This window comes from Colletotrichum orchidophilum (genome assembly GCF_001831195.1).
Source record: "Colletotrichum orchidophilum strain IMI 309357 chromosome Unknown Scaffold_48.1, whole genome shotgun sequence".
In the NCBI taxonomy this organism is placed as follows: Eukaryota; Fungi; Ascomycota; class Sordariomycetes; order Glomerellales; family Glomerellaceae; genus Colletotrichum; species Colletotrichum orchidophilum.
This window is the reverse complement of record NW_019173004.1, coordinates 253,063-265,780: the sequence shown is the minus strand read 5'-3', so window position 1 is coordinate 265,780 and position 12,718 is coordinate 253,063. Positions and strand designations below refer to the sequence as shown.

The window sequence follows — 12,718 nt, the reverse complement described above, 5'->3', positions numbered from 1 at the left end:
GCCCGCGTTGCGAGGCCGATACGACCTCAAGTGGTCGAGAACCTCCGCAATTGCTGATGCTCTGCGCCTCTGTGACGAATGCCGGAAGAGACACCGCGGCCGTCTATTGATCGGGAATATCTTGGCCAATCTCTGCCGACAGAGATCCTACTATAACAAGTTACTTCCAATCATAAAGGGCCATGTGCGATACGGGTAAGGTTGCTAATTTAATATATTCCACAAAAAGACTAGACGGAAGGAAGACATATGCAAGCGGATTAAACAGTGAGTCTCAACGCTCTAACTAGGATCCTTATGAACATATTATCTAATTAGTTCATCATATAAGTTCTAAATCAATCTCTATCAAGCACGTATATCGATGCGTCGATGGGAATGGAAGCCTAATTCGACCGTTGAGTCCAGAGCACCCCGATAGATCAACCTCGGTCACCTATATCAATTGGGGAGTGAGATCGGGCTCCTGGCCTCAACCTCTTTCTCCTACCTACTCTACGCAGATATCAATACCACTACCAATTGACCCCCCGTCACTCCTTTCAAACAAAAGATTTACTTTGCCTGTGATACGATACCAACAGCATCGCTGTCTACAGGACTCGAACTGGTTTTCATCCTCTAAAAGGAGGACATGACCGCAGATGAGGTTCACATGGATAAATCCGTTCATTCCGTAAAGTATTGATAAGAAAAGACCACAGTACGCCGATAATTATGTTACGGTAATACGGCATTTCACAAGCATGTCACGACGAGAAGACGACTCGAACATCTCAGTTGTAAAAAATTAACAGTTCAAAGGTTTAGTTATTTTCAGAAGGGATTTTGAATAACCCATAAACAGTTTCCGTAACCTTTTCATAACGATAGCCCAACAAACTCCAACAAAGTCCCCTGATCCAGCGTCTAAGAGGTACCGGAGCAGCCAGCGAAGCCGTTGTTTAAAGCGCCAGTGTGGGTGATCTGGCCAACCTGATTACAACGAGCGTTGATGAGGACACGGTCGGCACCGGGAGGGCCTGTGTATAAGGGTCAGCAACTGTTTGCAAGAACGAGGTGCAAGAGCGTGGTGCAAGAGTATGGCCCGAGCGACGCTTGCACAACTTGAAGGCATCGCACATGACGAGGGGGTAAACTCACCTCCTGTGTAGACGCCGCGGGCCTTGATGGGGAACTCGTAGTACGGCCCCTTGAAGCTCATGATGAAGCGCTCGTAGTTTTTGTATTGGTGGGGGTATCTGGCGATGCCGACGACGGTGCCGGCACGGATGTGCGCGCAGGCGGCTTTGGAGGCGGCGTCGACCTGGGCGGTGGTGTAGATGTTGTGGCCGCAGGTGGTGGAGCGCTTCTGGATCTCCACGGGGGCGGCGGAAACGGCGAGGGCGAAGAGGGTGACGAGGATGACGGAGAATTGCATCTCGGCAGTGGTATTGGGTTCTTGTGAGTTGTCGCGATGGAAGGGAAGTGGGCTGGCAGACGAGGCAAGACGAGACGGGATGACTGGGCCTAGGGAGCTTCTCTCATGCTTGGTCTATCGTAGAAAGACCTCATCGTCTTTTTATGAGGAGCGACAGTAAACAGGCGGCAGATTGACTTATAAATTGTGAGGACTCCAACTCCAGTGTTATACTACGGCAAGCAACAGCCAAGCAAAAGCACAAAGTGCCAAGTCGTGATCCCAGGGTAGCGGTGTCAGCGCGTCCGCAACTTCGCCGTGCCCACTTGTCGATCCCCAGTCCTGAATGCGAAAAGAGATTTTAAAGATCGTATCGCGCATGGTGAGGAACGCCAACGTGGTTGGCTGTAAAACGAGAGGCTATAAAGCATGGGAAACCTGTCTGTTCCGCCTAGTTCACTCGAGGTTCCCACTCAAGCTCGTTTAGTGTAAACGTAGCTATTATACTAAGATACGGCCACTTGCTCGCATAGGAGCAAGTAAAAAAATCAAATGTGCCCAAAGCTCACAACACCGTTGAGTGATGTTGTCGTGCGCTAGTCAGGCGCATCTACCGGCCGGCATTGGCCCGTGACATCAACGACCCAAAAGAGCATCCCAGACCGGGTGGGGGAGTTTTTCCCGTGTCTCCCGTCCACACGCAATTCGAAGTCCTCGCATTTGACTCTTGAGTTGCGAGCTGCTCGGTCCCTGATTCTTTGCTCCCCAATTTCCCCTCCCTTGCGGCCAGCTCCGACCCACCACGTTCTTAGCCAGCTGTGAAAATAGGTTTAACCTTCAAGTGCCTTCGGGTGGGTGCTGAACCGTTCGGGCTGTCCCCATCATCCTGCCACGGGGTTTTGCCTGCACTCTGGTGGACTGGAATTTGACTGCGATAGAGACAAAGAAAAACGGCCTTTCAGCTTAAGCGCCTGCTGCGAAGCTTATAGGCTGCCTCGTTACCTACCTTTTGCATGGGGTTACAGCTCAGCCCTGGCGCCGTTCATCCCATAACCGGGAGATCAGCAGCGGTAATTACTTACTCAGTGGGTGGTGTGATTATCAATCTTCTTTCTCTCCGTGGCAGTCAAGATACGGACGGTACTTATTCTGTCACTTTCACGGCGCATGAAGCAGATGGCTCTCGAGTTTTGGAGGAGCATAGACGTCTACTTTGGGCATTTAAAGCACGAGCCAGTAGACAGTCTGGTCGAGACCCATATTGATTGCACAGCATCAATATCGTTCGAAACTCCCTAGGTAGTCTCCTCTTGAGCACTGGCTCCATTCTCATTTCTCGCGGCCGATTTCCGAAGCGAACCAGCTTAACTTCAATCAAGCTTCAGTGGGGGCGATGGGCCCCCTGGACGCAGGAATCGAGTCACCCGAAGCTTCACAATCTGATCCCGAGGCACATCTCTCTAGTTACTTTTTAATCGCCGTCGGAGAAGTCGGGAGCTATTTGCACCTTCTTTTTGAGTTCTTGGCTTCTTACGTTGTCAAGCCCACATGTGATGCTGTTTGTCCACGGGCTGTTGTGCCCAGTGCACATAGGCATTGGTGCTCAATCAGGCAAGGCATTTCAGCGCCGGACGTTTCGCTTAGATTGGGTTGTCCAAAAAATTGCGATATCACGAGTTTCGTTGTCGGTGTCCGGCCGATTTATACCATCTTCTACTTACGTCATCATTGAGGCATGGATTACGGATGAAGAGTAGACACGGAAGCGAAGGTATCAAGATTAAATAAACAACGAACAGAAGATAAGACAACTTCCCAAAAAGACGTGTGCCTTGGGGGGAAAAAAGGTGTCTACTAGAGCCGCAGGTGAAAAAAGAATTTGACAATTTGCTTTTTGGACCGTTCCGGCACGTCTGTTCAGGTACACTCACACGTGAGAGCCAGAAGATTCGGCCCGTCTTTGAGCGCCGTCAACGAGGCTGTCCCTTCCACATTAGCTAAGTAAATTAACTTAAAACATAAAAGAAATAGTTACCTGGTGTGCTTCTTTACAATTTTAAGCCATTTAAATGAACATTTAGCCTTTTGTCTTTTTTTTTTGGATACGTGGTAGACTGCGGAGAGCAGAGAGAGCGTGAGAGGACCGGCGGAATCTTCTGATCCCCGCGTGACTCACAAAGTGTCTCGGTGCTGCAAATACATTTCCAGTTCCAATTGAGTAGAAAAAACTTCTTGTCACTAGCGCTGCTAATGGAGCAAGCGACGACTTCTCGTTGCAGAAATCAGACTGATTGGAATGCCTTGCTCCAATCCTGTTCCGAAAGCCACTCGTTGAGGTTCACCGCTGTAACATTTGCCTTGAGACCCGTCGGCGCCGTCAGTGACTCTTTCCAGCCATTGACTTTCTCTCCAAACAAACCATACTCTGCGAGCCAAACCCAGCTCTCAGGAGCCTCACGACCCAGCAGCGATTCAGCCGCCATCTCATCAACGGTTCTTTGCAGAAAAACAAAGTCCCGGCTTGTTTTCTCGCGCAGCACCTCGATGCACTCTCTTAGAGACTTCATTTCGTCGTAAGCCGCCAAGATTGTGCCGGCAGGCTCGGTGAGTACCAGTGTCTTGACGAAGATCCCGGTGCTGGACGGCGCGTCGATGAACGGTATGGGAGTATCGTCGCTCACGGGGCCCTCGAATTCGATCTTTCCCGACTCCGAGTTAAAACGCGGACCGAAATAGGAGCCGGGCAAAATGTTGGAGTTGTAGAATCCGACCAAGATCTGCGAGGTCTTGTTCCATAGGGCGGGATATTCCTGTTGGATATTTCTGACAATGTTGGCCTTGCCATCGAAATGGTGAACGTGCTTGAGCCTTTCTCGACTGAGCTTGGAGACTGGCGGAAGACTGCTGAAGATGAAGCGTTCCAGCGTCGGTATAGCCGCTGCAGCTGCTGCGAGGTTTCTGCCCCATGCCTCCTCCAGGTCCTGGGCAGCGATGGCGAGGCCGACTCCCTCGCTTCGGACCCTATCGGCGACTTCTTGGGTTCGTATGGCGCTCCAAAAGTCTGTGACTGCAAAGATTGCTGTAGCGTCTGCGAAAGCTGACTTGAGCTCCGAGATGGAGTCGAGAGAGGCAGATACCATTTCCGCGCCAAGTTTCGATAACTTGGCGGCAGATTCGGACGACGGATTACGGGTGATTGCTCGTACGTGCCAATGACTAGCCAAAGCCGTGTCGCTGAGGAATGCTCGAGCCACGGAGCCACCTTGATTCCCCGTGGCACCCAGCACGACCAAGATCTTCTTCATGGAGGAACTCATGTTGGCTTGGGCGTATCTGTTCAAGCTATCTAGGAGAGATGGATGATATATGACTGGCACGGCGTGAAAAGACAGTTGGTAGCAGTGTAGAAAGGTTTGACGGGCTTCCTTTATAGAACCACAAATCATGTCTATAGCCCTTCATCGGAATCCCCCATTGTGTATAACGTTGCTGATGACAAAGTAGCAAATGAAAAGAATTTGTCAGCTGTGTTCATCATAATCTTTTTTCGCAGTGTGCTTCGCCGACCTCAATCCTTCAGATGGGGGTGAGGATGAATAGAAACCCCGATTATGGGCTAATTATCACCAAATTTGGATTCTCAAAGAGGAAATGCCAGCCGACTCCGCTCGGCGACAGCCCCGGCAACGGTCTCCACTAAAACTGCCGGCTCCGGAGATTCGAACGGAAGAATAGCAATTACGTCATCTCGCGTCTTCCGCTCCTTCCTGGGCCACTGTCCCAGTTACGTACCGCATTACATGCACAGTGAGGAGAGTCATTAATCCGCCCCGGGGCCGAGTGCGACATGGAGGCACTTACCTAAGTTACTTTACTTACCTAAGGTCGGATGGTCTGTGCAGCAGCTCGGAGGACGAAAGAAGGGACGCACCTCAGCAGTTGCGATGCCAATTGGCCGCTCATTTAGCGCACGCAGCAGCTGTAGCTTGGGACGCGAATTCCAGGGCGTCCGGGCTCCGCAAAACGCGTTTTCTTGGGATTCAATCAACCCCAATTTGTGCCCACCTGTTTGGCCGTCGCCTTTTTGTGTCGCTACCTTTGATTTAATTTGGCTTTGATCACCAACCACATCGCGGCGCATCAATCGCACCGGCTGACCCCATCGACGAGACTTTCGCCAACGCCCCATCGACTTCGCATTCACATCCGCCTCCTCCCCACCCCCGCCCGTCGACCCGGTCTTAATGACCCCCGGGGGCCGTTCGCGATGCGCGTCATTAAGCCTACGTGGCTGAGCCATAGCGGCGAGCAGAAGGACTTTGAGGTGTACAGCTGTCACGTATCCTCCGACGGGAAACGACTCGCGACCGCTGGTGGCGATGGCCATGTCAGAGTGTGGTCGACAGAGGCTATCTATGGCGATGCGAATGGCGACGCAGAAGGCAAGCCCAGACAGCTCTGCCACATGAGCCATCACCTCGGCACAATCCATTCTGTCCGCTTTTCGCCAAACGGTCGATATCTCGCATCAGGCGCCGACGACAAGCTTATCTGCGTCTATCACCTCGACAAGAGCCCTCCAGTTGCCTCCTTTGGTAATGAGCCCCTACCTACCCCTGGCCGAGACCAATGCGCCCTCAACGTGATGGATGCTAACCCAAGAAAACAGGACTCGGCGCCGAACCTCCACCAGTCGAGAACTGGAAGACATACAAGCGACTAGTCGGACACGAGAACGACGTCCAGGACCTTGCCTGGTCCTACGATTCTTCAATACTCGTGTCGGTCGGCCTCGACTCCAAGATTGTCGTCTGGTCGGGCCACAGCTTTGAGAAGCTCAAGACCATAACCGTCCACTCCAGTCACGTAAAAGGCATCACCTTTGACCCTGCAAACAAGTTCTTCGCGACCGCCAGCGACGACCGAACAATCAAGATCTTCCGTTTCACGCCCCCTGCCCCGAATGCGACACAACATGACATGGTGAACAACTTCGTCCTCGAGCAAACAATTAGCGGACCCTTTAAGAGTTCGCCATTGACTACATACTTCCGACGGTGTTCCTGGTCCCCTGACGGTAACCACATCGCCGCTCCAAACGCCGTCAATGGCCCGGTCAGTTCAGTCGCCATCATCGAGCGGACACGATGGGACAGTGAGATTAACCTGATCGGCCACGAGGGGCCGACCGAGGTCTGCATGTTTTCTCCACGTCTGTTTCACACGGAGAACCCGGTGGAGCAACCCGACAATAATGCGCTCGTTACTGTCATCGCGTCTGCAGGCCAAGACAAGACGCTCAGTATTTGGAACACAAACACATCAAGACCCGTAGTCATTCTGCAAGACGTCGCCAGCAAATCCATTTCCGACCTGGCTTGGTCACCCGACGGGACCACCATCTTCGCCGCCAGTTTGGACGGCACACTCCTAGGAATTTCGTTTGATCACGGAGAGCTGGGCTGGGTTGCGGATGCTGGCGAGAATGACAAGGCTCTTCAAAAGTACGGCGCGTCAAGAAAAGGCATGGGAATCGCAGAGGATATAGAAGGTCTGAACCTGGAGAACCAAAGTAAAGCTGGCGAATCTCGTGCTGCAGAGTCCAGGATGGGCGCTCTGATGGGGGACCCGGGATCTTCCAAGGGAGCAACCGCTGCAACCAATGGTACCAAAACGGTCGGCAACGGGACAGGTGCCTCGACTCCAAAGCCCACCAACGGGAATGTCGAGTCCGAGAAAGAGAGGGAGAAGCCGGCCGAAGAGAATGGCGACAAGTCAGTGGAGAGAGTCAAGGAGCTCAAGTCACGGGTGACGGTCGGCAAGGACGGTAGGAAACGTGTTGCGCCACTCCTGGTGTCCTCGTCTGGCACCGGCCAGTCATCTCTTCCGCAAACTCAACTGGTGGGCTCCACGTCGACCTCGAAAGCTGCCCAGAACGACACTCCGCAGACCATTCTGGATCTCGAAAGGCCCTTTGAAGGACTTCCCAAAGGTGGCGTAGCTGCCATGTTGCTCGGTAATAAGCGCAAGGCCCCAGTTCTCGAGGGCGAGGAAGAAGAGGATCATGGATCAAAACGGCAGACAACAGGACCAACACCTGTGGTGCTGAACGGCGTCGACGGCGTCGAGGCCGCGTCAGTCGTGCCGGCTGCCTATGGCGTTTTACCCACACCCGAGTATCTTCGGCCCGCGGTATTGAACCCATCAATCGCCTTTGCGCAGATCCGGTTGGCGGTGCCAAAGGTTAGGTCTCAGATTGTGAGGCCTCTTGAAAAAGGAGTCTTACTTCCTGAAAGCAGCACAGACGATGCTTCCAAGGTGCCCGAAAACATTATCCTCGAAGCCCGAAACCCCGTTCAGATCAGGGATCCCTCCTTCATTTCTGCTACCAAGCGTGGTGCGCTGCTTTGGCAGGACTACTTACCCAGAGCAGTCATCCTCGTCACAGGCAACAAGAACTTTTGGGCAGTGGCGTGCGAAGATGGCAGCATCTACACCTGGACGCCTGCTGGACGGCGGTTAATGAATCCAATAATCATGGAATCCCAGCCAGTCATGCTGGAGTGCCGGAACAACTATCTACTGTGCATCAATGCTGTCGGCTTGTGCCACGTCTGGGATCTCCAAAGACAAGCAGCTTTACATCCACCAGTATCCCTGGGTCCCGTCCTCGAGCTCGCGACAACAACGCTCAACCTCAACACGACAACACCAGGTCCCGGCATCACATCAGCCCAGCTCAACTCGACTGGACACATTGTGGTGACGCTCACCAACGGAGATGGCTACTGCTACACCCGAGATATGTTTACGTGGCAGAGAGTCAGCGAAGCCTGGTGGGCTGTTGGCTCCCAGTACTGGAACAGCAACGATTCATCAATCGGCGCGCTGCAGTCAACTGCCGTTGGTCCTGTCACTCCCGCGAAACCCAAGGACGATAGTACGGCCAACGTCTCCGCCGGCATCATTCCCTACCTCGAGAGGCATACCACGAATGAATTCCTGCTCAAGGGCCGTGCCTACACCTTGCAGCGTATCGTCAAGGTGTTGGTGACAAAGGACGGCTATGAGGGCTTCGAGTCAACGGTGAGTATTGCTCACCTCGAGAACCGAATCGCTGCCGCTCTGCATTTGGACGCCAGGGACGAGTTTCGCCTGTACTTGTTCATGTATGCGAAGCGTCTTGGTGCCGAGGGCCATCGGGGCAAGGTCGAAGAGCTGCTCAACAGCTTGCTTGGTGGTATCCTGAGGGACAAGGATGACAAGCTGAGTGACGGTGGCCGGGGATGGTTCAGCCAGGAGGACGAGATATGTGGCTGGGACCGCAAGGAGCTCCTGAAGGGCGTCGTCATGATTCTCGGTAAGTTGTTCAAAAAGGCTCGTGATGAGGCAGCTCCGCTAACAGTCTCCCAGGTAAATTCAGAGAACTCCAGAGACTGACCATCCAATACGCGCGTGTCCTCGACCTGAACCTCGAGAGCGACGGGGCGATGGAAATCGAGTCATGAACGATGTCTATGGCGGCGGGAAAGTCTGCTGTAATAACGAATAAGCAGCTTTTGTATAGTATACCTACCGAGTAATCCTACGGGGTAGTTGGCATGATGAAAGCAAAAGGGCTGGCTGGCATGGCGTGTTCGTCGGAGATTTCAGGAGTCGGCGTACAAACAGGGTGTTTATGGATGAGGGTTGGCACGGCGAGGGAGGCGTCGTCTTTCGCGCTGTCCTTGCTTCGGAACGGGACGCACGTGGTGAAGATACAGTTTTAGGTAGAGCTCAAGCTCGTGAATCGCAGGCTACACGTTATTGTGTATTGGCAAAACTTTGTATTCTTTTGACCAAACATCCATCCATCCTGGCAAGGCTATCCACTCCCTCTGTCTAGGGTTGGTTCTCCAATCAAGACAACACCATCAGAGCTCGTTGGTACAATAATTTACAGCAACTCTCTCAACCGTTCATGCACCTGAACACAAGCACACTAGAATGTCACCTCCTCCGTCGCATCCCGTACCCTCCTCATCGCCCCCCGCAGCCCATCCGCGTCCTCAGCCCCGACTGCGACGTCAGCCAGACTGGCGCTTGTGTCCGGGTCCTCATACCAACTGATCAAGCACATCCTCCCAGCCTCAAACTCCTCTCGGAAGGACTCGATGAAGGCGTCGCGGCCCTGCTTGTAGCTGATGGAGAAGAAGGAGCCGATCCAGAGGCCGCGGCTGGTGAAGTGGGTTTTCAAGAGAGGGAGGCACATGGAGCCTGATGTCCTGATATTGAGGTCGACGATGTGGAGGTTCGTGAAGTCGGAAGCATCGTTGGTGCCACCATTGTGAAAACCGTTGGTGGCTCCGTTGGTACTGCCGTTCGTAGTGCGGTTCATCTTGGAAGACGCCGGCGTCGCCGGCGCCGTCTCCAAGACGTCGGCTCCAGCAGGTCCGACGTACCCATGCATGCGCAGCCAGGTCGCAATCTTCTTCACCAACGGCCCAAACCTCTTCTCTAGTTGCTCTTGACGGCGATAGTCGATCGTGCTCCCAATCCAGGCACTGTGACCATCCGTCATCTGCTCCGACGCAGCCAAGAATATCGGATCACTTCCGTCGTCCGTGACGAAGAACGTCAAGCCGTAGTTCCCAACGGGACACTCGACCAGGTCGGAGAGAATCAAGGCTGCGGGCCGGAGATGCGCGTTCGACTCGGTCACTGAAGAGAGCAGCTTGCGCAGGATACCGTCCCTGAAGTCCGTGACCAACTTTTCGCGCTCGACCTCAGTGTTGATGATGTAGGTCCCGGCGCCGCCTAGCGTCTGCTGGTTCTTGAGGACGAAGGGGAGGAGGTGCGACGCAATGTCCGCGTAGATCCGCTCGTTCTGCTCCTCGTACCACCTGCCGCGGCGCCCCGTGCAAGACACCGGGATGACGAACTCGGCGGCGTCGACGCCGTCGCACCCGTCGCAGCACGCCCACGCGTCGCCCGCCAGCCCGTCGAGCTCGATAATCTCGGATCTGGGGGTCGGGAGGCCCGATCGCGCGAGCGCGGCCTTGGAGTTGAGGAACCACTGCAATTCGGGCGGGACGACGAGGTTTTTGTAGGTTTCTAGGCCGTCGGGGACGAACTTGCAGGCTATGCGGTCGATGCCGGCTTGCTTGACGGGGATCTCGGAGGGGCCGGGGCAGAAGATGAGGTCTGGACGCTGAGGTGTTGCGAGGACGGAGAGGGTCTTTTGCGCCTCGCTTCTATCGTGCGATTTTTGCCTGGTCGAGTTGCTGAGGTGGAAGAGGATGACGGGTGTGTCGCCGCTGATGAAGGCGTCTCGTTGGGGGATCAGGGAGAGGTACTTTGCTGCGAGGTTTTGCTGATGCTGGCTCCGATCGTCGTGGTGGTTGTCGTTGTGGCCTGGCGGTCTGCTGCAGGATGGATCTTTGGGGACGGCGTTGAAGGGGCTGTCTTGGTAGAGATACTTTGCGTTGCGCGGGATGTTGGTGGTGAGTTCCGAGCCGGAGTGGACGAGGCAGAAGACCTGGGCGATGCGCATGTCTGCCAGCTTGGGGCTTGCGCGGCGGTAGAGGTCGGCGAGCGTTGTGTCGAAGGTGATTGTTGGTAGGACTGTCATTGTGGTCTGTTTCTACTTTTGGCATGAGAGAGAGCCTGATGTTGACGGATGGGATGAAGTGAGATGTTGGAAAGAGTTGAGGTTTCGGATCTGAGAGTGCGAAATGGGGTCTTGATGAGCTCTGGGAGATGGGGTTGAGCTATCGGGACCTTACGACTTGTTCTGAGCAAGGAATCACAGATGGACGCGTACATGGGTCTGCAGTGTAAGTCAAGAGTATGAGAAGAGATTGCCTGCCGCCGCCGTAATACGTTTGACAGGATTGAGACATCGCTGGGGAAACTGGTTGTTCACGCAGACCCTCCCGCTTTGTGGAGAGGTCGATCCGTCAGGGAACGGCACGCCATCTCTACCCTTTCAGCTTTCAGGGGCGAAGGAGAGACGTCGAATCTCGAATTGAGGGATGTATCAATGTCTCTTGATGTCGTTGTTCTCGTCCACGTTCGCAGGGGCCCGGTTGGGGATTCACTTGTGCTTCTGTAAGGCGCAGAAGCAATTATCGTGACGGGTCTCATGTAAGACCTTTGACGTAGCTATCCGAGGTTTTTCGGGTGGAACTGTAAGCCATCATGCAGGTCAAACCTGCTGGAGGCCGGGTCGGAGTGCGGCTGACGAGACTTTTGGGCCGTTGTGAGATGCTATTGCGATGTTGCGATTCTCGGCGAACTTCACGCCACACTAGTTCATGCTGATGCTACGACAAACTAAATCAGTTTCACAGCACCTTACTTATAGCATGCCATATAGGAGTTCTTCATCCACGAGTATAGTACATGTGGAAAAAGGTCCTCTAATAAAACAAGACTCTAGCATGGTTCGCGGAAATAAAGCAAAGCCTTCAAGAGGTGGCTAGAACCAGACACAGTCGGACTAGAAATACCGGACTTCTAGATAACACAGATAAACTCTTGCTCCATGGCGGTATAGTTCGGATAGGTAATAGTTGAACACATCGAGCTTCAACCTTTGCAGTGTCTTTGTACTGGTAGCTAGTATGCTCCGTAACCTTGATTATCATCCTACATTGCTGTTTAGGGAAACCTTGTCGTTGATATCAAGGCTACTGAAACATTAAAAAGCTCTCATTTCCCTCCGTTGCTTGCGGGACGACAATTGATCATTATCAGCTTTCAAACTCACTAAGCCATTCACGCTACGTGTCACCCTGCATCACGAATCTGCAATGATCACTCTTACATTCCGCAGTTTTAAGTTTCTGCAGTCAAACTACAAGCAACAAAACAACGTTCGGGACCGTGCTGTGCGGCCCTATCGCTATCGAGGCGTGCGTTACTCCTCGGTCATGGGCGACGAATGTTAGGCTGCGATGGAGTTTGCGCCCCTTGATCTCCGCCAGAAAGTCAGAGAGAGACACACTCAAACTTTGGGGGCGCCGCTTTCAACACATGACTCGTGCACGTCTTCTTAGACCGCCGGAAACGAGTTCAACTGTATCATTGACGGAGGTCTCTGGACTGCTTGCAGGGAGTCCCGATCTGCCATGTACCGTCGATACAAGCGTACAGATTAGGCGTGTCTGGACGCGAAGACTATGTTCAACGAGATATCGGCAACGTTCAAAGTCCACGTGGACAACGGCATCTACTGTTTTTCTGCCTTTGCGGAGGTCGACTTCTTCATTTCATAGCCTTTTTTTTGCACCCAAGGTTTCAAGTCTTTGACCCAAGACACGCCTTTCGTCTCGAAAA

At 53.4% G+C, this 12,718-nt stretch overlaps 4 protein-coding genes across 4 annotated transcripts; 1 reads left to right on the top strand and 3 right to left on the bottom strand.

Moving 5' to 3' along the window:
• Positions 1-909: 909 nt before the first annotated feature.
• On the bottom strand, positions 910-1,420 carry CORC01_06479 (ribonuclease; the record flags this gene model as incomplete). The annotated part of the gene is made up of 2 exons (XM_022618120.1): positions 910-1,022; positions 1,144-1,420. The coding sequence occupies 2 exons, from the start codon at positions 1,418-1,420 to the stop codon at positions 910-912; spliced, it is 390 nt and encodes a 129-aa protein (XP_022475432.1).
• A 2,261-nt stretch (positions 1,421-3,681) lies between these two features.
• On the bottom strand, positions 3,682-4,716 carry CORC01_06478 (NmrA-like family protein; the record flags this gene model as incomplete). The annotated part of the gene is made up of 1 exon (XM_022618119.1): positions 3,682-4,716. One exon carries the CDS (start codon positions 4,714-4,716, stop codon positions 3,682-3,684), a length of 1,035 nt encoding a protein of 344 aa, XP_022475431.1.
• A 950-nt stretch (positions 4,717-5,666) lies between these two features.
• CORC01_06477 (WD domain-containing protein) lies at positions 5,667-8,907 on the top strand (the record flags this gene model as incomplete). Its single annotated transcript, XM_022618118.1, has 3 exons — positions 5,667-5,994; positions 6,069-8,759; positions 8,813-8,907. 3 exons carry the CDS (start codon positions 5,667-5,669, stop codon positions 8,905-8,907), a joined length of 3,114 nt encoding a protein of 1,037 aa, XP_022475430.1.
• Positions 8,908-9,380: 473 nt separating this feature from the next.
• Positions 9,381-11,009, bottom strand: CORC01_06476 (solid-state culture specific ATP-grasp domain-containing protein; the record flags this gene model as incomplete). Its single annotated transcript, XM_022618117.1, has 1 exon — positions 9,381-11,009. The coding sequence occupies one exon, from the start codon at positions 11,007-11,009 to the stop codon at positions 9,381-9,383; it is 1,629 nt and encodes a 542-aa protein (XP_022475429.1).
• Positions 11,010-12,718: the final 1,709 nt, after the last annotated feature.